This window comes from Spermophilus citellus (genome assembly GCF_964194105.1).
Source record: "Spermophilus citellus genome assembly, chromosome: 4".
Lineage (NCBI taxonomy): Eukaryota > Metazoa > Chordata > Mammalia > Rodentia > Sciuridae > Spermophilus > Spermophilus citellus.
The window spans coordinates 43,503,375-43,528,622 of NC_138185.1; the positions used below are offsets into that span (position 1 = coordinate 43,503,375).

At 40.3% G+C, this 25,248-nt stretch overlaps 1 protein-coding gene across 1 annotated transcript in view; it reads right to left on the reverse strand.

Moving 5' to 3' along the window:
* Positions 1–4,443: 4,443 nt before the first annotated feature.
* Positions 4,444–25,248, reverse strand: part of DZANK1 (double zinc ribbon and ankyrin repeat domains 1) — a 75,987-nt gene continuing 55,182 nt past the window's right edge. Inside the window, exons 14-21 of the mRNA XM_081289869.1 lie at positions 19,206–19,309; positions 15,918–15,992; positions 14,303–14,399; positions 13,761–13,861; positions 10,718–10,798; positions 10,016–10,143; positions 6,011–6,085; positions 4,444–5,562 (exon numbers count right to left, since the gene is read on the reverse strand). Of these exons, the coding sequence (XP_081145995.1) occupies positions 5,397–5,562; positions 6,011–6,085; positions 10,016–10,143; positions 10,718–10,798; positions 13,761–13,861; positions 14,303–14,399; positions 15,918–15,992; positions 19,206–19,309 (827 nt within the window). The 3' untranslated portion in view covers positions 4,444–5,396. The remainder of the gene's footprint in view (positions 5,563–6,010; positions 6,086–10,015; positions 10,144–10,717; positions 10,799–13,760; positions 13,862–14,302; positions 14,400–15,917; positions 15,993–19,205; positions 19,310–25,248) is intronic.

Below are 25,248 nucleotides of genomic sequence, written 5' to 3' on the forward strand. Positions count from 1 at the left end.
GGGAAGGTAGAAGATCACTCATTCTTTGTACACATAAAGCCTGAAAGTATCTGTAGGCTTTTGTGTATCATCTTAGGATCAAATGACACAGGAGGAATGAGCAAAGAAAAGGTCATTTTTGTCCATGTTTCCCATGTGAAAGAAACCTTTGAGAAATTATTATGAATGTTTTGGGGGGACTGGGGTGCTAAGGAGAGACCAACAGACTTTTCAACTTTGTAGTAGGCCAGGGACAAGCAGAAACCTGAATCAGAGGCACTGAAGAACAGACAAGGGAAAAGAGCAACTGAGGTGAGTTGATGGAACTTCCTGTAAAAGAAAGTGGTTGGCAAGTGAAAAATCATGTGGAATACACCCCAGCAAGAAAGAGACTAACCTTCAAGGCACCAGAGCCAGGACTCCTGATGTTGGGGCCTGGCCACCAGTTAGGGACACCACTGTTACTAGATCACAGAGGATGCCTCACTTCCCCAAGAGAAATCCATTTCATGCTGGAGTGTTTGTACTCCTGGTATTCTACTCACATGGAACTTGGAAGGCAGGGACCGCTAGGAATATTCCCACATAAGATGGTTGATTGATTCCAAGATACTCAAGCACAGGTGACTGTAAGAGTTAAGGAGGAACATGTGGCTGTTTTGGAAACCAACCACAGGGAGTAAAGTAAAATGTATTAGTTACAAATGGCAAAAAGGGTCTCAGTCTTTAAACACTGTTTTCTTTTAACTTTATTTTATTTATTTATTCTTATGAGGTGCTGAGGATCGAACCCAGGGCCTTGCATGTGAGAGGCAAGTGCTCTACCACTGAGCCACAACCCCAGCCCCTTAAACCCTGTTTTCTATCCAGTATCCAGTGCCATCTTTGGTATCTCACTAGGATAGTTTTCTAAGAAAAGACTTATCAGAGTGATGATAACCAACCTCCTTCCTTCCTTTCCTTTCCTTCATCACTGTAGCCTAATGTCAACATTCCTCTTTTCCATTCATTATGCATTATAGGACACCCAAGAAAGCTATTTTAAAAAACAATTTAATATGGCACACTGCCTTCAAAATTTTATAGAAGACATATTGTCTTCTATAAAAATGTATTGTTTTTAAAAGTGAATCATGTGAATGAATGTGTATAGAATAAAGACGAGCACAGAAATGCAGAACAGGGATAGCAGCTGTATACCCAGAATTTAAATTTGTGCCAACCATTAGGAAAACTGGGAACTCTCGTAGTCATTCCAAAAGAAATCTGATGCTTAACATAAATATTTTGAGGATATCTAATAAGTTAATACTTTATGTGTTTTTTTCTTATTTACCTTTATAGTAAATCTGACACAGAAAGACCTCCATCCCCAGTCACTCCGTTCCCATTTAAATGGCTCTTTGCACATTGTGTATGATATGCTGTTGTCACGTTGCCACCAGCTTAACCAACCTCAGACTTCTCCAAGGCCTGGGCACTTCTGAAAACTAGGGAATAAACATACATTTCAAGAGTTAATGAATGACAGCTTTAATTTCTCATAGACCTGGCTTTCTTTTCCTTTTCTCACTAGCTTGTGACTAGGTCTGGGTGATAAGATCTGGGTAAAGCCATGTGTTGCATACACTACTCAAGGTTCTGCATAGCGGGTGCTCTCCTTAAGCACCTGCTGAGTATGAGTCACTGAGGGTGATAGATCCTGGAACATTGGGAAGATGAGGTCCCTGAAAGTGAAGCTTCTGCAGGCCCTTAGAGAAGCTTGTTTTTCCTGACAAATGGAGGAAAACCATAGACGCATTCTAGGTGGTCACTGTCACGGTCCCCTTTGTATAGGCAGCTCCAAAAGAATAACGCCACGAGTGGACATATTGTAGGGTGGTGATTTTATCAAACCTGTTAGACATTATCTTGGCCAAGCTGGTGGTTTCAGGGAGAAAGTAGGAAAAGCATCCAGGAACAATCTAGGAGATAAGACTCTCAGAGCCTGACAATTGGACGTATGTGGGAGGGAGAAGGGAGAGCAGACCTGTCTCAAGGAGGAGGCCTGGGCATATTTGGTGTTGCCAGCTGAGACAGAGAACAAGTTATAGTGACTCAGGATTAGAGCTCACCCAGTGGCACAGCATAGCCAGGTAGGCCTCATCATGGGAGATTCTTCTTTCCAAAACTGAACAAAGGTGCTCGATAGTTTTAAACTCACTGTCTTCATTCATCTTCTGTTGCTATAACAAAATACTTCAAACTGGGTAATTATAAATAATGGAGGTTTATTTAGCTCATGAATCTGGAGGCTGAGAAGTCTAAGAGCATGGGGCTGACCTCTGGAGAGGGTCTTCTTGCTACACCATAACATGGTGGAACATATCACATGGGGAGACAGAGCAAGTATTCTAGTTTGGGGCACTCTTCCTCTACTTATAAAGGCACAGATACTATCATGGGGCTCCTACCCCATGGGAATGGAGGTATTTATGTGTTGGATTTTCTATAAATGTAAAGAAGAGACCATGTGAGCATAAGGTCAGTGCTGAGCACATCCCCAGGTAAGCTTTTTGGACCCAGGGACAGTCACATGGGAGTAGCAAGAGAAGAGCCAGGAGTCATGGATGGGCCTGAATGATCAAGGGGTCACCAGCCAAGAAGGGAAGGGTATTTGGATTTCTCAAAGGGGACCACAGGGGACACCCGTGGAAGGGCAAGGACCCGAGATCCAAGGACAGGGGGAAGGAGTTTCCATGTGACCAAGTGAGGGAGACAGGGTCCTGAGCAGATGCACTACCAGGAGTTATGAAGACAGTGGCATCCCAGCATCCCAACAGGGGCATGGCAGGACACAAGGTAGCTGGAAGCTCAAATAGGAGGGACTGGGGCTGGGGATACAGCTCAGTTGGTAGAATACTTGCCTCACATGCACAAGGCCATGGGTTCAATCCCCAGCACCGCCCCCCCCCCAAAAAAAAGGAGGGACTGGAGTGTCCCCAGTGTGGGCCTTAGTTCTCTTTTTTGGATCTACCTGTAAAAGGAGGGTCACTTCACCTCACCTGTTGTAGATCTTACAGGGCCTAAATTTAGAAAACCACTGAAGCTGGGCTGGGGTTGTGGCTCAGTGGCAGAGCGCTTGCGTTGCATATATGAGGCACTGGGTTCAATCCTCAGGACCATGTAAAAATAAATAAACAAAATAAAGATATTGTGTCCATGTATAACTAGGAAAAATTTAAAAAGAAGGAAAGAAAACCACCAAGAAGCTATGCTCAAATTTATTTAAAATACTGGAAGATGGGTGAGACTCAAAGAAACTCGCTTAATTTTCTGTTTGGTAAGAAAAAAAAAAAAAAAGCAAAAACCAGGTCCTAAAGCATTCAGAATAGAAGTTGTGAAAAAATAAGTCTGGTGTTCTATCTCAGCCTGGTGACTGGAGTTAACAATCATGAATTTCTTATTTCAAAATAGCTGGAAGAGAGGATTTTGAATGTTCTTACTACAAAGAAATGATAAATGTTTGAGGTGATGGATATGTTACCCTGATTTCATCATTATAGAACATCACTTTATCAAAACATCACATTGTACCCCACAAATATGTACAACTATTACGTACCAATTTAAAATAAAGAAAAAGAAGTTGGAATGGAAGCAAGTGATGTGAATTCTTGAGGTGAGGTGCCTTGGAGATGACAGAGATAAATGACCCTATGAATGTTCTTTATCCTACTGGGCATCTTGGCCAGCTCACCCAGGGCTGAAACCCTGCACAGGTTAGAAAGGTTAGGGGGGGAGGATTATTTCTGGATTAGACATGGAAAACTCACCAATCACAGAGGCAGGTTTCCAATGGACTTATCTGTGCTTCTAATACACAAGTGAGATGGGACTTGGGATGCAATGACCTCCAGGGATTTTTTTTTTTTTTTAAAGAGAGAGTGAGAGAGGAGGGAGGGAGGGAGGGAGGGGGGGAGAGAGAGAGAGAGAGAGAGAGAGAGAGAGAGAGAGAGAGACAGAGAATTTTTAATATTTATTTTTTAGTTCTCGGCGGACACAACATCTTTGTTGGTATGTGGTGCTGAGGATCGAACCCGGGCCGCACGCATGCCAGGCGAGCGCGCTACTGCTTGAGCCACATCCCCAGCCCAAACCTCCAGGGATGTTATCACACTTTTACCAGTTACCAGAATTGCTGTTGCCACCCCCATACTCCCTGGTCCTTCTGGACACCCATACAAGTAGCTTCTCTTACACAGAATGCCCAGAGGCTGACCTGGGAGGAAGCAAGTACCAGCTCCCATCCAGTCTCACAGGGGCTTGTGTCCCAGTGACTCTGAACCTCCCATCCTTCCAACATACAGCCACCCAACCTAGGGAAAAAAAGCACAAGTCACAACAATAGTACTGTCCACCACCATGTTTATTATTTATTGTGCGGAATATTCTAAATTAATAAATATCCTACTTACATACATTAACAGGGGGTCCACAAGTCACAATTACACATTCCTGCCAATATTTTATTTAAAGCTGATCTGTCAAACAAGCAACAAACCATGATGATAGGAGTAACCATGAGTTCAACATAAAAATTTCAATAAATTCAACTTTACATTCTAACTCGAAACCACCTACAAGACATATATTTTTTTTAAAGGACAAGGTACAGAACACTGTGCAGTTTGTTACTATTTATGTTTAAAAAAGGGGGAAAGGAATATATGTGCTACATGGTTTATTTGTATACTCCATGTATACATGTACGTATATCATACACACATGCCTATCTAAATCCTGTACTACTACTGCTAGAAAGATACAGCTGACACTGGTGTCATTGGTGCCTCTGAGGAGGGGAGTGGTGGCTATGGGACAGGGACAGTAGGGAGAATTCACTACATAGAATTTTATGCTTTTTAGCTTTAAACCATGTACAATTATTATGTATTGAAAATAAATTAAAAACTAAAAGCCAAATTCCCAAAACCCCAGCAATAAATCATTAAAAAGCATACATGAAGTTCATCACAATCTAAGGTACACTGGGAATCACCCAGATAGTATTGGTGGTTTACAACAATTAAAAAACAAAAACAAAAAGAAGCCAGGTGTGGTGGCATACACCTGTAATCCCAGTGACTCGAAAGGCTGGGACAGAAGGATTGCAAGTTCAAGGCCAGCTTCAGCAATTTAGCAAGACCCTGTATCAAAATAAAATGTTAAAAAAGGCGTGGGGATGTAGTTCAGTGGTAAAATACTTGATTAGCATGCACAAGATCCTGGGTCCAATTCCCAGTAACACACACACAAAGACACACAGACACACACACCTTATGAATCCTCTCAACCCCAATCCCCAAACTAAAATACACATTTTAGAAACAAAGAACAACCAGAGCTGGATGGTTTCTTTCAGCGAGGCCTCAAGTCTAACAGTCCTCCAGGCTGAGGTTCCTGGGTTGGGGGAGTTGGTCCTCCAGCCCTTGGCTAAATTTAGCATTGAAGAGTGAGGTGATGGGGTCATCCCCAATTTCCAGAGCCAGGTCATATGCTGTCTGGCCTCTTGCATTCTTCTTTTGGATGCTTGCATTGCATCTGCAAAAGATATGGAGAAAGAGGGTCCTTGAAGGATTCAGGCTCATGACCCTGAGGGCCTGACTCTTCCTGTCCCAGAGCTTAGACTGAGCACCTCCTGGCCCTACCTCCCAAACCTGTCCCCAAGAGGCCACTGTGTGACTTCAGCTCTTAGGGGTGGCTATACCCTAAAACATTTTATGGGGCTGTATGATTTCAAAATATTTAATTACCAAGTCTAGCCATTGGTTCCCCTTGCAGCAAAGTCTTACCAAAATGTTTAATGGGAACAACATTTTCATTGTGTTTTGAAAAGCTCTTAGTGACCTGGGGGACATGGTGAGATGGTGACCCTCCCCACTTTAGAGCGATAGCAGTTCAAGAACTAGGGTCCCTCTAAAATCATCACAGGTTAGTAAAGAGATCACTGTGGCCCTCAGAAGTATTCACCAAAGGTTAGAGAACATACCCTAGTAAAGTCACGATGCTCTCCCTTCCTGTGAGGCCAAGAAGAGTTGCTTCATGAAGAGCTGTATTTCTGAGCCTATTTGTGGGGGAAAAACATTCCTGGATAAATCCTTAGTTAGCATCATCAGGATATTGGAGAGGTCAGCGTGATTAAAGGGACCTTGGTTTTACTTACCAATCCATTTAACTAACCTGGGAAAATCCCATGAGTCTCCCCTCTTTGTCTCTTCCCTTAGAGGAACACTGTGATGGGTAGTAAGCTTTGATGCTAGACAAATAGTGAAAAGTCTAGAAACACATTCATTTTTAATGTGAGAAACCCACAAGGATCTGATTTGTAGCTGACTTAATAAATGCTAATAAATACTATTTTAGTAGATTTCCTTTAAGAGTTTATGAAATAGCCTCAATTTTGGCTTAAACCTCTTAGGTCCTGTCTGCCTGGTAACTGAATTTTCAGGGAGGAAGTTCCTATTTTTGTGTGGGGGAAATGGCTGTGGTTTCATTGAGTTTGGCTTGCATGATATGAAAATAATCACCAATCTTAGAATTTAATGGGCAAGCCAGAGACATCAGACAGACCATATTCTGCTGCAGTGCCAGATTGTCTCGCCACCTTTTCTGGTCAGGTTTGACCTAGTGAGGGAGAAGTAGATTGCTAAAATGGAGGATGGAGTGGTACATAAACTCCTGAAAGGCTCCTGATCAAGAGGTGGCAGAAGTGAGGGAAGGTGGGAGTTATGCCTGGAAACAGAAATGAGGTAAGCAATTGAAGGTCTGTCTGTGCTCTCTCAGTCCCAGCTTCTCTTGCCACTACCACCCAGTCCCCACACCTGCAAATAAACCTGCAGCCACAAGTTTTTCCCAATGGAGAAAAAGGTATGGCAGCCTCTTCTCTGAAGAAGATAAAGTGAGCCCTTCACATCTGAAGTTTTTTGGGTCTTTATAAGGTGTTTACTATCTCCGGAATAGACATATGGTCTTCTTTCTTCCTGATTCTCCCCAAACTGAATTTGCTGATGGCTAGATCTTCTGTGCTGGCTATTTCCTGTGTAACCATAGTTCAGTTTGGGGAAATACTACATTGTGATTCTGACAACTCTAAGTTTGTACAATGTTCCTCAAACAACTGAACTCCAATATGACACCAGATAGTGTATGCCTTCTTACAGAACCCCATCCTTCTGAGTAGAATTGATACCCAGTGAGTTGATTCTTCTGAGTAACTTGGAATTATAATATAACAGACCTTCAAGAGCATAGTTTGTACAGAGGGTACACTGTGGTGTTCCAAGGGTCTGTGTTTTAAAGAAACTTGACCGCTAATGTATTATTTATTCAAATCTAAGTATCATGGTATTAAGTACTATCTAAGTATTAATATCTAAGTATTACGGTATAGTTTCTCCCTGTAAATCCTGAATTACTGGACAGAATACAAATTAAGTATCCCCTATCTGAAATGAAGGGAAGAAACATTCAGTTTTTTTTGTTTGTTTGTTTTGGATTTGGGAACATTTGCATATACATAATGAGATATCATGGGAATAGGATCTAAGTCTAAGCACATCTAAAGTTCATTTGTGTTTCATATATTCCTTATACACATACACATAACCTGCAGGTAATTTCATACAATATTTTTAGTGCACCTGTGTTTTGACAGTGACCGATCATATGAGGTCAGGTGGGGAATTTTCCACTGTGGTGTCATGTTGGTTCTAAACGTTTCAGATCTTGGAGCATTTTGGGTTTCAGATCTCCATATTGTGGATGCTCAACCTGTAAATCTCCACAGCTGTACTCAAAGAAGTAGACTGATGATTGCATCTTCCTTATCTGGCAACTAGAGTAGAGCCAGGAGACTAAATGTTTGCAACTGCTAGTCAGGCAAAGAAGTGCAGCTATAGTCCAAAGCAGCCGCACCTCCCTGTGCCCCTTTCCCAATGAGACCTTGAATCTGTGTTTCTGAGTCTGGTGATATGAGGCATCCTCCTTGGTGGAAGGTGTGGATTTCTCCTTAACTCCCTTTCAGTTGACTGTGGTTCGTTCTCATAGGAATAATACAAACATGGGACCCAGAAACACTATGGGGAGGCTTTGTGCCACCTGCCAAGCTACTTAATAGAAGTTATCTTGTATAGAGACCAACTTGTCCCACTAGCCGAACATGCTTCAGATGTGAGAAAACATTTTAATCCTTGTTTGTTAAGGAACAACTCACTGAGCCTTTTGGACAGGAAGGCCAGATCTTTGAATGGATTATGTGTAAGAGAAGAGGAATGGATGGAATCTGGGGATGGGGCTCCTGGAGCTACTGAGGTCCAGGTGTGACGCAGAGGCCAGCCTGGGGCAGGCATAAACACATCAAACTAACAGACATGGACCATATTTAGCAGAATTTAGCTCTTAGACGGGGAATCTACTCTCCTCTACTGGCATACATTGAAAAGGAAAATCTCTGTGTTCTCTTTAGAGGAAAGTCCTCCACCCTCGCTTTTCTCCTCTCTTCTACCCACATGAGCTCACAGTGCTCATGGTAACCTTGATAACGAACATAGAGTGGCGAAGGGCTACACTATACATAATTCAGATGGATAGGCATAACCATTGTCAGATTCACCAGACAGCATCGAAATCAGATGTGGATCAGTGTCACTTTGCAGAATGGTGATGAAGTGGAAACTGAGGAAGACCAAAATAAAACTGGTAATCATATACAGATTCAGAGTAGTTTTGTCTTCTTATTGTTCATAAAGCTGGGACTCACAAAAGCATCAATTCAAGAACTGACTTTTGTATCATACATGAAGCATTATGCTTAAATGCTGTAAGAAAAGCTCATTTAATTTATAAATATATAAGGTACACCCTAACATAAAACAAGATAGCCTCAATTTATCAATGATAAAATAATACTATTATATTATCAACAATGATAATACAATAATGTGGGATGAATGAAGAAGCTGACAGAGTATGATGAATTTAAACCCTAAGGAAACTCAAGAAAGTAACTTCCAGCTATCAAAGTTTTACACCAATATTCTCCTATGAGATGAAAATTTTAAAGGGGTAGTAACTACTGATACTGCTGTGTCCTATTTGGAAGAAACTTATAAAAATGCATACAGAAAAATGGACAGGGATGTATTTTGAATAAAATACCAGAAAAAGTTTTAAATATAGTAATAAATGCAAAACTATGAGACTTTTGACCCCTTTGGTGGCCTGACCTACACAGCAAGATGTTTCACTAACCCAGACCTTAACCTTGGCTTAGGAATCAGGAGGCATCAGTATTAGAGAACTGTGATATCCCTAGAAGACTTCTATTTTAACAACTTGTAAAGGAGATGAGTTAATCTGAATGACCCACACTGCAGGAACTTTCCAACCCTGGTTCCAAAGCAAGTTTCAAGAGAACAAAATCCTGAGGCTGGGAGAGAAGGTCATGAAGTTGTACTGCACCAAGACCAGGAAGTAATGCAACTTGGGACCTCCCCATCCTGATTCACAGGTAGGGAAACCACGGTTCCAGGAGATCATGTGGTGAGTTGAGAAGTGCTAGACCCTCACCCATGGTGTTAGCATCCAGAGACAACAGTTCTGTGTTAACTTCATGGGTATGTTTCCCCATGACTATACAGGGGCCTCTCTTCCCTTAGTATTGATCTTAACACTGTGGCTCATAATGAAAATAATGCTTAACAACCCAAGAGCTAAGGATTTGCTAGCCCCACGAAAATAGAAATTCATGAATTAACAAAATATATTACCATTAATAAGAGTTATTAAATTTGGTAACCCAATAGATCATTTTAAAATTTTTGTTTTACTCAGCTTTAGAAAACTGTTAACCCTTTTATTAAGACCAAAAGAGATTTAAATTGCCTTTCAGTGGTTCAAATTGAACAGGGCATGTGTGTAAACTAATTCTGCTATAGCAGAGCTCCATGAGCTCTGACACCTCAGCACTCAGCTGTACTTTCAACATTTCACTTACGGTCCCCACGGCTGGTCAATGTCTGCTCCTCTCTGAGCAAGAACTGGAATGGCTTCATGATGCTTATTCACAACAGCTATGATAATAGCAGGTCGACCATCATTGTCACAGCAGTTGGGGTCTGCTCCCTGCAGCACACAGAAAAGAAGAAACTCATTACAAAACCTCCACATTGTCCAACTGCCATTCTGTCAAGTTCAACAAATGTCCTATTAAAGCAATAATGGAACTATGTTAATTTTAGATCAAAGAAAGGATCAAGACAGCCTATAATGGACACAGCTGCCAAGTCCCCCCAGAGTTACGATGTCTGTCTCTCACATCAGGAGGAGCAGGTACCCTAACCACATTGTTTCTTCTTTCTTTTTCTTTTTCTTTCTTTTTGGCAGTCTGGAGATTGAATCCAGGACCTTGTATGTCCTAGGTAACTTCTATCACTGAGCTATACCCCAGCTCCATTTTGTTTCTTTAGGAAACCTAGGCTGAAGTTACATGACATCATGGACCAGGGATTCTGTCTAGTCTCATGCATGTTACTTGGGCTTATCTGTATGTTTGTTTTATAAAAATTAGCAACAGGTAACAATAAATGCAAAGCTTTTGACTAGCCATTATTGCATTTTCAAACAACTTTTAATTAAAAGGGAGCAGTTGGAAGGGCAGGCTGAAATCCGCAGAGAGACCTGTTCTAGTCACACTCACTTCCTCCAGCAGCTGTTCAAGCACAGAGATTCTTCCTTCCCCTGTCGGGCCAACTTCCGCCAGTAGGAGTCTGTTTTCAGGCTGCAGGATTATAGAACATGGTCATTTCCACTGCCTCAAAATAGCTGCACTGTTGATTTCCAGGCCCAACACTCAAGGCAAATGCTTCTTCACCAAGCATAGTGTCTCATTCTCAGTTGAATTCTGAGCCACATGGATGGGGTGTGTGACCATGAGAGTACACGTGTGAGCATATTTCTGTGTTTGTGTGTGTGCACATATGGTTTTCAAAAGCCAACAGCACAAACATACACATCTAATGTTAATCTTGCTGGTCTCCAAAACCTTGTCTTGGGCAAGGTCACTACACTAATATTGTTTTATATTTTTAAGGGTAGGGGTGTGATGGGAAACCTCACAAAACTCCAGAAATTCCAGGATAGTTCTCTTATGTGTATTTCTAGAAAAAGCAGCCAGGGGAACACCTAAAATTTACTTGGCATGCTTTATAAAGTGTTCAATGTCAGACTAAACATGAGAGTTCAGAACCCATGCTTGCCTAAGAAATGAGTGAATCCATAGTCAACCTCTTGTTAAGAAAACAAATCTCTGTCATTTATTGTCAGAAATCTGCTTTTTTTTTTTTTTTTTTTTTTTTTGGTACTAGAGAATAAACTCAAGGGATGCTTAACCATTGAGCCACATACCTATTCCTTTTTATTTTTTTATTTTAAGACAGGGACTGGCCAAGGTACATAGGGCCTCGATAAGTTGCTGAGGCTGGCTTTGAACTCAAGATCCTCCTACCTCTGCCTCCCAAGCTGCTGGGATTACAGGTGTGCATCACCATATCTGGCTTATTGTCAGAAATCTTTAAGAATCTGTTTTTTTTTAGGGCTGGGGTTGTGGCTCAGTAGAATGCTTACCTCGCACGTGTGAGGCACTGGTCCTCAGCACCACATTTAAAAAATAAATAAGTAAATAAAGGTATTGTGTCTACCTACAATTAAAAAAATATTTAAAAAAAGAATTTGTCTATTTTCAAAACTCTATGAAATTTATATTTATATATAAATTTCAAGCAGAACCACAACTGGCCTATGTGTGAAATGGAAATAAAACCTGCTCCTCCCTGGTTCCCTGGGCCTCTAAGCTTTTCAGAAGATGTTGGGTTCAGGCTGTATCAACCGCCTCCTTGCCCCTTGGCCACCCCATCTCTCTGGTATCTTGGAACAAGGCACCATATCTAATCAGTAAACTCCAGGAGGATTCTGGGAGGTGTTCTTGTTTATACTGAATTTGGCTCCTTTTAGAAAAATATACTAGAATCCTCTAGAATGTTTGCTTCATGAGGTCTGAGATCTTTATAACATGGGTTCACATTTTATTTTCAGCACCTAGAACCATGCCTGATACAGGTGGGCTCAAAAGTAATGAATGAATTAGTGGATAAATATCAGTGCTGCTGACATTTAGCTCATAAATGCAAATGAGAAAGTAAAGGAGCATAACAATGGGAGATTCAGACCACATGCAGAGAAAGGGTACAGTCTCCAAAGATGCAAATTGTTGAGTTCATGGGGCTCTATACCTTCTCTTATACTCATTACAATATTTCAAACTGGAGGAGGTGGAGAGCACAAAGAATCATAAGCAATTACAGTTAAAAAAAAATGCTAACATCTTCTTCCCAAATTTATTAGTATTGATTACACGCAAAGCACATGCTGGGGAAAAAAAGATAAAGAACAGAGCTCCTGCCTTTGGCGGAATCATGATGCAAGCTGGATGGCGGGGGCGTGCAAAACAGAGGAAGCCTCTAGAAACTGGTGGAACCAGAGGTGGAGGGTAAGCACCACATTGTGTCCATCTCCATCTCCAGGGGCTTGCTGCTAATCAGTGCTGTTCTCTGTGCTGAAGCCAAAGAGGACCAACCAAAAGGCAGGGTGGGGGAGAGAGCAAGGGCATCCACCATTCCTTTCTCCAAAACCCCTTTTGGAATTATTCATGATGCATATTTTTTTGAAAAGCAAAACTCACTATGAGCTGTGGGAAACTCTGAAAGGGAATCTATCATTTTAGTGTTTCAGTAATTTTGAGGAACTCTAAGACTGAAAGTAGATGAAATCTGGCAGAGAAATCAAAGCAAAGAAAAACCAGCTGAAGACACCAGAAGCCTGAGTGTTTTCTCTCCAGGGGTATCCTGCAGAAATTCAAAATTAATCACAAAGGAGGGTAGGTATTCGGTGCAGGTTAAATGCATGAGTGTACTACTGAAGGGCTCACTATGAGTAGCTAAGATGCCCTTTCCCTCCTCTCTCACATAAGGAGAAAGAAAGCTCATGCATTCTGTTAAACCCTTACAACCACTTTCTAGAAAGTACATGATTTGCCCAACAAAGTCATCTCCTGGGAGCACTAGAGCCCAAGAAGGGAGAATTACAGATCCCAAGACCTCCATGACAAATTCAGGGAAGGGTGGGAAGGACAAGGGAGGAAAGACAGCTCCTTGCAGAACTGAAACATAGGAGAATATGTCACACCACCAACACCTTTGCTACCAGAAGAAAGACCTTCTGCACTGACAATGCTTGGGACCCAAATGCTTTCTCCTGACCCTTGCACAACACCAGCAGGAAAGCCTGTCCCACAATATAACCACCTATCTACACAGGGACTTCAGACCTACACACCTATGCTGGGGACCCACACCAGGCACCAGTGCTAATCCAACTAGTTCTTCATTTGTCAAATGACCAGAAAATCAAGGAGCACTACATATTTAAGTCCAAACAAATACAAAACAGAGAATGATGGGCAGACAGAACAGACTCCAGAGGAAAAAGATATGATTCAGGAAACTGATGAGAACTTTAATTCTAATTCAGTCTTGTAAAGGATTCTCCCTCTGAAAAATAAAAATATGCTGTTATAAAAGAAGGAACAAAAAAAAATGATAAAGTATTCCATTTTAAAATGCCAAAATAAACATCAAAATGATAGGCTGAAGAAGATAGCCACAAAGACCAAGGAGTACACGTACTGTAAGGTGCTCTTTCTTTTTGTGAAATTTTTTGATCTGGAGATTCCTCATCCTCTTGATTTTTTCATTGGTATCTAAGATACTCTGGCTGTAATCGCTCACTGCAATGACAAAGGACAAAGTGATCCTCCTCCACTCCATACATGTAATAAGCTAGTTCTACAGTTATGCCCATTAAAAGTCAGAGGCATAATACGGCTTTTGTAAACATTTTCATTTGATTAAACCTGACAGGAAGGACTGCTAGAGTCACTCCCCAGTCCAGGAGGCAGAGGATAAGTGGGGAGAAGGGAAATGCGATCTCAGTTTTTAAGCTGAAAAAAGACCTACCTTCCCACCCTCACTAATGAATCCCTCTCCAAGCCCCATGAAGGATTTCATAAATCTCAGCCTTGACTTCAAAGGAGCCAGAGACATAAAAAGGCTGAAACATAATACTAAGATATGTGATCAGGCTGGCATATTTTATGCAAGTCTCTACCATCCTTGTTAAATCAGTGTATTTCTGGTCAGTTGTAAAGTACCAGAACAGTAATACTCACCCAAGCTGGTCCTGCTGCTGTATAGCCCATTACCACCCTCAGTGACACCGCTCAGAAACTGGTCACTGAAATTCACCGCCTTGCTGAAGTATAGGTTCTGGTGATGAAAAAATTTAAGCACCATGAATGACAGGTCTGCTGGGCCTCAACAGAAGGAATGACCTCTTGACCAACCTACTTCTCATGAGGGATGGATGGCTCTGTCTTTCCAGACAATTGAGCCTACAGGCCTGGACATCCTTCCTGACTCTTCCCTCACCTCCCCAAGTTGCAGTCCATTTTACTGCAGTTGGCCCTCCTCTTCTCTGTCACTACCCCATGACCCTTTTCTCACACAGGGACCATTACAACAGCCTGACAACAGGCTTCTGCCAATCATTTAAAAGTATCATTTAAAAGTAATTGTGTCCTTCACCAACTGAAGTCCCTTCATGATATGGAATTAGGGTGGTCTGATGGGGAGGCTGCTGTTTGATTCCTGGTTCTGTTAGCATTAATGACCTTGTAAGAAAAAAGTTGTTTAACTTCTCTGAGCCCTTAGTTTCCTTACCTACAAAGTGGAAATATTATGACCTATTTCAAAGGAGTATTGTGAAAGTAAAATTAGGTAAAACCAGTGTCTATAAAATGAGATATATATATAAACACAGACTATATCCACCTGGACTGATTCTGGGGACTAGCACACAACTGCACAACCAAGAACAAAGCACTTAGTGTCTAACCTGGTTTCAAAGCACTTGTATGTGCATTAGCCCATTTGATACACCCAGTCTCCTGATCTAGGCAGGGCCCATGTTTTGTATTATTATTTTTTCCCTTGAGCACTGGAGATTGAACTCAGGTGTGCTTTACCACTGAGCAACATCCCCAGCAATTTTTTTTTTTTTTTACTTCTTAAATTTTAGTCAGGGTTGTACTAAGTTGCTGAGACTGGCCTTGAACTTGTTATCCTTCTACCTCAGCATCCCAAGTTGCCAGCATTACAGGCATGTGCCACTGTGACTGGCATCTTATCCTAATTTTAATATCATTAGCACCTTATTGGGCACATAGCCAGGGCCTGATAAATATTAGTTCCCCTCTTTATTCCTTGCCTTCTTTACATATCTTCTCAATCCATTTATCATTCTTTTGAAAATTTTGACTTGTCCAATGAAGCTAAAGTGGCTAATATCAATCAATGCTTGTTATATATTTACAGGCTCTGTGGCAATGCTCCAGTCACTATATAAGAGGCAAGATAAAGAGAGATGTGACTACAACGGTTGGTTTGTTTTATATAAAGCAAATAGGACAAAGTGCACATCAGCAAACATTTGTGTCAGTCTTTCCCTAAATCAGTTGTATCACAGACATTTCATTAGAATTCAGTGAGTAAGAACAAGTCAGAGAACTACAGGACCATGGGTGGGTGATAATTCCCACTACTATATATCTTTGTGTACCTAAAAGCTGAATTTGGCTGAGATTTAACTCAATTCTTTAACTAATTCTACAGAATTGCTTGACTGTAGTCAAGTTTCCTTTTTATGGATTACACAAAAGTGTTTCCATAAATTTAAGTTGAGAATTGGTCAATTCTCAAATGAATAATTTCTGAGGGTTTACTTACCTTGTTTGAGACTTGAATATAATTCAGTCTGATGCTAACTTCACAGCCATCTTCATGGACAGTAGCAGAGATAAGCTTTTAAAGGAATTTTATTTTAATTGATTACTTATTTGTGGTAGCGTGGGTATTGAATGCAGGGGCATTTTACCAGTGAGCAATATCTCCAGCCCTTTTTTTTTAAAAATATTTTTCAGTTGTAGTTAGACACAATACCTTTATTTTATTGATTTGTTAATTTTTATGTGGTGCTGAGGATTGAACTCAGGACCTCACATATGCTAGGTGAGTGCTCAACTGCTGAGCCATAACCCCAGCCCCAATCCCCTGCCCTTTTTATTTTTATTTTGAGGCAGGATTTTACTATGTTGCCTGGTTTGACCTCAAACTTGCAATGCAGCCACATATATAGCTCCATTAATAATAAATAAACTAAATACTTCAATCAAAGGGCAGAGACTTTCAGAATGCATAAGAAAGCAATATCCAAAAGAAAACATGGTACATATACACAATGGATGGAGCTAGAGAATATCATGCTAAGTGAAATAAACCAATCCCCCCCAAACCAAAAGCCAAATGTTTTCTCTGATAAGTGGATGCTTATCAGAGTGATGCTTATCACAGTGGGGAAGGGGAATATGGAAGAATAAAGGAACTTTGGTTTTGTGCAGAGGGGAGTCAGGGGAGGAGTGGGGCTGTGGGGATGGGAAGGACAGTAGAATAAGACAGACATTATTACCTTATATATATGTATAATTACCCTACTGGAGTGACTCTGCACCACGTACAGCTAGAGGAATGAGAATTTGTGCTAAATTTGTAACAATATGTAAAAATGTATTATACTGTAGAATAATTTTTAAAAAAGAAAGCAAGATCCAAATTTATATTTTCTTCAAGAGACATATTTTGGATATCCATACTGTGGATATCATCACCTTGGAAAAGTTTAACAGGTAGCCAGAGGGGAAGCAGGCCTTGACAAGTATTGGACAAGTATCACAATTCAGCAGCTTTCTTTATAAGCAATGGAACGAATTTAGATTCAAATGGGGCATCAGAAGTTTTTAGAAAGGGTCAAATAGTAAATATTTCAAGGTCTTCTTGTGGGTCATACATTCTCTGTCATGAATACTTAACATCGCTGTTTCAGTACAAAGTAGCTATATAATATGTAAATGAATGGATATAACTCTTATCCAATAAAATTTCATTTGTAAAATTGTATAGCAGGCTACATCTGTTCCCTGGGACAAGTTTGCAGACCTCTGGATTAGTTAGGCTAAAGAAGTTATAAACTACCACAACAGTTTATCAAAGGAAATTGAGCAACACTTGAAAGTGAGACAGTTTCAATGTTGGCATATTTGCTAGCAAATCAGACAGTCTGATTTGAAAAGACTCTTTCTAATTTTGTGATTAATAGAGGAAATGTCCTTGCACTGAATTTTCTCTATAACAGTGATCTGATGCCAAAGAAAGGGATGAGGCATGAGATCTGACACACCTGTTTCAAACCTTAATGCCCTGAGACCCAGCAGGGCGGTCTTGGGTAATCATCAAAACACTCTGAGCCTTAGTTATCCTAGGTTCACATAAGGCTTGTCCTGGGTACTCATCACAGTATTATAAGCTACCCCAAATTTAGTGCTATTCAACAACCACCACTTTATCATATTCATGGATTCAGACAGGGAAAGCAGAGATAGCTTCTCTCTGTTCCACCTGAGGCCTCAGCTAGGAAGATATAAATGATCATCTAGTCTGGCCACTTATTGGCTTGGCTCCTGACCTGGGATGACTTGAGGACTCTTTTCATCTGGGGCAGTAGACTGGCCCACTTACATGTGGCTACTCTATGCGGCATGGGTTTCTCACACTGAAGGAGTCTAAGAGGTGGATGTGACAAACAAAAGGAAGCCACATGCCCTTACAATACCAAGCCTTAGAAGACCCACAGAGTCACTTCTACCCTAGTCTATTAGTTTAACAGTCACCAGCTCACTCAGATTCAAAGGATGTGTGCTTGAAGGGAAGACTGTCAAAGAATCTGTGGTCATTTAAAAATAATTACCTCAAAAGTAAGATTCCTCCCTTGCAGGTTTGTTACAAGGACTGAGGAACACAATGATGATATGAAGTGTACTATTAAATGGTTAACTCTTGCTCTTATGATACTATTGTTGTTATATATCAACAGCATGTAATTTATTTATTTTTTGGCTTTTTCTTTTTTAAAAATTTGTTTTAATTAATTATACATGACAGTAGAATGCACTTATATACTTTGGTGTATCATACATAGATGGGATATAATTTCTCATTTTTCTGAGTATACATATTATAGAATCATATTGGTCATACAGTCACATACATACATACAGTAATAATGTCTGTTTCATTCTACTATTTTTCTTATCCCCACATTCCCTGCCTTCCCCTCCTTTCACTTCCCTCTATCTAATCTAAGGTGACGTTATTTTTTTTCTTTTGCATTACAATTCTTAATACACATAAATACCATGCTTTTTGTATTTCTGTTTGTATATAAAGTATATTGACATTCAATTCAAGTCTTCATACATGTACTTTGTATAATGATGATCATCACATTCCACCATCCTTGTTACTCCCCTACCCCGTCCCTTTCCTTCCCACCCCTCTTCCCTATCTTGAATTCATCTATTCCTCCTATGCTCTCCCTCCCTCCCTATCCCACTATGAGTCACCCTCCTTATATCAGAGAAAACATTTGGCATTTGTTTTTTTGGGATTGGCTGATTTTACTTAGCATAATCTTCTCCAACGCCATCCATTTACCTGCAAAAGCCATGGTTTTGTTCTTTTTTAATGCTGAGTAAAATTCCATTATAAAATGCCACATTTTTTTTTTATCCATTCATCTACTGAAGGACGTCTAGGTTGGCTCCACAGTTTAGCTATTGTGAATTGTGAACAGTATGTAATTTATATGCACAATCTGGCTGGACTTAACTTTTCTGGGTCTTTTAGCTCTAGGCATTAGAATTCCTGCCACAGTCTGTGTCATCTAAGCATGAGATGTTCAGAGTCTTACTATCTTAAGCCAGGTGTCCCAGAAAGAAACCCTGAGACAATTTTCATGTGCACATGATTTATTAGGGCAGAGCTCATAGGGGAGAACAGTAAGAAGGTGTGGAAGGTAGAGCAGGAAGGGGAAATGAGTTAAGCAAGGTGCAATTTTAGGCAAAGTCCTGAAGGAAGCCTGATCTCATAGATGTTCTAGAATGGAAATTTCATCTCACCCACCTTTCCCATCCTGGGTTCTGCAATCAAGGCCCGGAATTCAGGGTTGTTCTGAGCATAAGACCTGAGGTGAGCAGAGATGTGATCCAATTGTCTTCTCCAGTATCCTAAAAAAAGAAGAGAAAGCCAGCCATATGGATACTTCTTCTAAGAAAGAGATATGATAATGTAGACTGTATATTCTCAATGAGGTTATTTTCCTTTGCCAAATTTAGTGATGGTTTGCTCTTTTTTTAAATTTTTTTTAATATTTATTTTTTAGTTTTCGGCGGACACAACATCTTTGTGTTTTTTTTTTTTTTTTTGTATGTGGTGCTGAGGATCAAACCTGGGCCGCACACATGCCAGGTGAGCGCGCTACCGCTTGAGCCACATCCCAGCCCCTGATGGTTTGTTCTTATTGAACCTCAGCTATGTACTGGAATAAGTTCCATCCCTCCCTCGCTTCCTATTATACATTATTAATCACTGAATATTACAGAATCTTTTTTTCAGGGGGGTGCATAATAGGGATTGAATCCAGGGGCACTTTACAACTGAACTACATCCTCAGGCTCTTTTATTTTTTATTTTTGGGACAGGAATTCTATAAGTTGCTTAGGGTCTCACCAAGTTGCCGAGGCTAGCTTCAAACTTGTGATCCTCCTGCTTCAGCTTCCTGAATCGCTGGGATTACAGGCATGAACCACCATGCCCAGCTGAATATTATACAATCTTAAAAGAACATACTTGAATGTCACAGAGGCATCTTTTCTTTTTCTTTTACTCTATCCCACATATAACATAAATATTTTTAAAATGTACAGTTTGGGTTTGGCAAATATATACAACCCAGTCATATATAGAACATTTGCATCATTCCTAAAAGTTTCCTGTGTTCCTTTCTAGTTGGCATAGGGTTAAAACATATTCGAATTAGGTGTCACCACTTCAAATTTGGGAGATTTCACATAAGCCAGGCTGTCTGGTTTCTCATGTTCAGGTGAGGATGCAGTGGCACTTTCTGTACAGGCCCATTTCCTGGGGCAAGGAGCAGGTGTTTGGGATGAGACCTCAGCTAAGACGGCAGAATGACTAGGGGGCATCTGGGATGGCTGGGTCTTGCCTCATGTTTGCTGTCTATGCTTACTCAAATGGCTGCATCTTTGTTCTGGGTTGTTGGTGGGTGTTACAGTTTAGATCTAAAAATATCCTCAAAGAGCTCTTACATTAGGCAATATAGCAATATTCAGAGGTGAAAATATTGGATTATGAGAGCTTTAACCTATGAGTGAATTAATCCATTTGATGCATTAATAATTTGAATGGACCACTCAGTGGTAAACTATGCAGGGAGGGGTGGCTGAAGGAAGCAGGTCACTGGGGTGTGCCCTTGGGCACTGTATCTTGTCTGTGACTCCTCTCTCTCACTCTCCACTCCCCCTGCTTCTTAGATGCCATGAGCTGAGGTTTTCTCTGCCGTGCCCTTCTGCCATGATGTTCTGCTTCACCTCAGGCCCAGAGCAATAGAGTTAGTCAATCATAGACTGAATCTCTGAAAACCATTAACCCTAAATAAACTTTTCATCCTCTAATTTATTCTAGGTGGGTATTTTGGTCACAGGGCTGATTAACACAGCTGGGATGCCTCTGTTCTCCATGTGGCATCATCTTGCCTCATTTGGTGCTGGCTTCCTGGAGAACAAGTAGAAAGTTTTATACTTAAGGCCCAGAACTGTCATGGTTTCTCTTCTACCACTTCCTATTGGCCAGGGCAAGTTATAAGCCAATCCAGATTCTAGAGGGAGGGAGATAGCTTCTTCTTCTCGAGGATAAGAGGATATAAGTAATCATTCTGGCTATCTCCACTGACACTCTCCCACAGGACTGATACCAAGTTCAAGTTCATGAGAGCTTAATCAGACTGAATCAGGAAGATTCAGAGAGCAAGAGGAGAGCTGGGCATGATCAGTTTCTGGCATGGCAGCTTCACTGATTCAGTGCTCTCACTTCCCAAACTATTAAACAAAACAAAACAAAAGAACAATCATAATTTAAATTCTCTGGAAATAGTTCTAAGGGCAGACAGCAAATGAAATAGCAGTTAACAAAGAAAATATACTAAAACTCAGAACACTACTTTTGTGGTGTTGGAATCATGATCCATATCCTTTCACCTCCTCTTAAATGAACTGATGGAAATTCCACTTCAGATACGTATATCCAGGAATACAGGGCTCCCTACCTCTGAGCTTCAAGTCAAACCTGCAGTATCTTCTCAGGAAGGACAGGATTTCAGTATTTCTCATCCTGCCCCAACAGCCTATTGCATAGGCTAAGTCCTGGGCAAGTCCAGTCAAGATATGGGGGCTCCCTCTTTCTGCCCACTCACCTCCCATGGGCTGGGAGCTCTACCTTGAGTCTGAAACACTGAGAACACAGGTCCTGATAACCTATTCCTGGCCCATTCATCCCAGGTCCTATTTTGGTAGAGGTAAGTCCCCTGACCAAGCGCTACATTGGTACACTCTCTCTGCTGAGTGCTTAGCCTCTAAAGCAAGGAAATGACTTCATTTGCAACAAAGTGTAGGAAAGTTCAATCCTAAGGCTGCTCTCAAAAAAATGAGGGTCATAAGTTCAAGGCCAACTTCAAAGACCCATCTCAAAAAAAAAAAAAAAAAAAAAGAAAGAAAGAAAGAAAGAAAAAAGGCAGAGGATGGCAAAAAAGCAATTGCGAGAAGACTGGTAGATTCACTAGAACCAGGGTTATAAACAGCTAAGAAGAATCTTCTAAGGCCACACAAAAATATTTAAATACTGACCATGGAAACTCCCTGAAAAGGATTCCAAATTGGATTAGATCAGTCTATGAAGCAATTTATGCCCTAGGACATAGCTATAAACAATACAGCAATAAGGCAGCAGTAGTAAGTGAAGCTTAATGGGCTGGGTGTGATCAGGGAAAAAAGATAGTCAGGGAGGGCCTTGCCAAAACCACCATCATCCTAGAATGAAAGGGTACATGCCAGGGCTTACCTTCTCCAAAGACCAACATCAGAGGCTTCATACAATAAGTATGAAATAAAGTTCACTGGGCTGGGGATGTGGCTCAAGCGGTAGCGCGCTCGCCTGGCATGCGTGAGGCCCGGGTTCGATCCTCAGCACCACATACAAACAAAGATGTTGTGACCGCCGATAACTAAAAAATAAATATTAAAATTCTCTCTCTCTCTCTCTCTCTCTCTCTCTCTCTCTCTCTCTCTCTCCCTCTGTCTCTGTCTCTCTCCTTAAAAAAAAAAAGAAATAAAGTTCACTAAAATGGTCTAGTTAGTCATTAAACAAACAAGGCTGGAAGGGAGGTTAATTGAGTGAGTTGATATCATATGTTATCTAAAATGTCCAGTTCCAACAAAAAATTACAAGACGTGAAAAGAAACAGGAAACTCCAACCCAAACACAAGGAAAAAAGCAGGCAACAGAAACTACCTGTGATAGCATCCAGATGTTGGAGATTTAACAAAAACTTCAGAGTAGCTATTACAAACATGTTCAAAGAACAAAAGGAAACCATGCTTAAAGAAGAAAGAGAAGGTATTGTTATTCCGTCCTAATTCCTGTACTGCCTAGGTGACCTAGCTGAATTTCCACCCAATGCTTATCTAGTTTATCTCTGAGGACATCAGTTCTTCAGGTGAGCTGGCTAAAACTGGTTGAATCTAAGATGGCTGCCAGAGTGACCACCAGACACCCTCCATCTAAATCACAATACCATCTTCATGCTAACTGACACTCTCCCAACACCATAATTCTTGATAATTGTCATGATAGCTACCATAAAGAACCACAAAAGGAGTAAAAAGACATGATGCCTGAATTCCTGGAAATTTTCTACTTATTCCCAGAAAAGACATGGATATCCTCCCTTTGATTAGGCTATCTGCCCCCCCCCCCATTTCTTTTACCCTGTGTTTATAGGTTCCTTACTCCCAATGAGTGGAGAAGCTGATCTGTGAGACTTTCTCCCTGCTTCTCCTATTCTTGGACAAGAGTAACCTTCCTTCTCTTTCAATCAGCACTTGGTCTTGTTACTGGTTCCACAATTCTCAGAGGGAAAAAAGAACTGGTTTGGGGTAAAATTAGTAACAGGGTAATAGTAATGCTTCATGAAATCAAGAATATAAATAAGCAGATAGAAATTATATAAAAGAACCTAATGGAAATCGGGTAGCAGAAAAGTACAATAACTGAAATAGAAAAATTTACCAATGAAGTTCAACAATAGCTTTGAACTGGCATAAGAAATAATCAACAAACGGAAAAAATAGATCAATTGATATTAAACAATAGAAAATACACAGAAAAAAAAGCATTAAGAAAAATAAACAGAACCTGAGACCTGTGAGAAACTATCAAGCACACCAACATATGCATGATGAGACTCCCAGGAGTGGAGTCAGAGTAAGAGGCAGAAAAAAATATTCGAGGATATGATGGCCAAATACTTCCCAAATTTGATGGACATGAACTTAGACATTTGAGTACTCAAAAACTCCAAGTGAGATAAACTCAGAAAGATTCACAGAAAGACACATTATCAAACTGTTGAAAAACAAAGACAAAGAAGATCTTGAAAACAGAAAAGAAGGGACTTATCATATACAAGGGCCCTCAGTATAATAACAGAAGATATTTAAACATAAATCATGAAGGCAAGAAGATAATGGGATAACATATTCAAACTACTCAAAGAAAAAATTACATATAAAACATTGTTTGGGATAGACTCTATATTAGACCATATGGAGTCTCTACAGATTTAAAAGATAGACATCATCCAAAACATCTTCTTATACTACAAGATGAAATTAGAAGCTGGGCATGGTGACACACACCTGTAATCCTAGCTACTTGGGAGACTGAGGCAAGAGGATCACAAGTTTGAGGCCACACTGGGCAACTTAGTGAGACCCTGTATCAAAATAAAATTTTTTAAAAGGGCTGGAGAAGTGGATCTGTGATAGAGCACTTACCTAACATGTATCAGTGTCATTTAGTGAAATACAGAATAGAAAAACAGACAATTAGCAAAGTTTCAAAAATTGATTCTTGAAAAGAACCAACAAAATTGATTAGACTGACTAAGGAAAAGAGAGATGTCTCAAATTGCTAAAATTAGAAATGAAATAGGGGACATTACAACCAACTGTACTGAAATGAAAAATATTATGCAGATGAAGATATAGTACAGTGGTACAGTACTTGCCAAGCTTATGGGAGGCCCTGGGTTCAATCCCCAGAACTGGAAAAAAAAAATGATTCTGAAGGAATCTGTATGCCACTAAATAAGATAAATCAGATGAAATGGATAAATATTAGAAATACACACAAACTGCCAACACTACTGACTCAATAAGAAACAGACCTATAAAAAGTAAAGAATAGTTAATATCTATTCTTCATAAACACTACCAAACACAAAAAAGAGGAGAAACTTTCTAACTCATTCCATAAGGTCAATATTAACCTTATGCCAAAGACAAAGACATCATAAGAAAAGAAAATCACAGTTTAATATCTCATATAAATATAGACACAAATGTCTTCAACAATGTACTCAGCAAAACTATCTTAGGCCATTTGTGCTGCTATAATAAAATAGCTAAGACTGGGTAATTAACAAACTATAGAAAGGATTTCTCACAGTTTTGGAGGCTGGAAGTCCATTATCAAAGAATGAGCAGGTCTGGTATTTGATGATGTTGGTCTCTTTTTCCAACATAGGTGACTTGTTGCCCTGTATCCTTCAGAGGGGAGAAATGCTGTGTTCTCACATGGCAAAGGATGGAGGGGCAAAAAGGGTCTGAGGTAGTGCCTGCCAGCCCTTTTATGAGGCATCCCCGGGGGTGGAATTCTCATGACTTAATCCAAAAGGCCACACTTTTTAATACTACCACAATAGGAATTTTGGAGAGGACACATTAAAACCACAGCACAAACTGAATGCAAACACCTATAAAAAGAATTAAATATCATAACCAAGTGAGATTTATCCCAGAAACAAGAGATT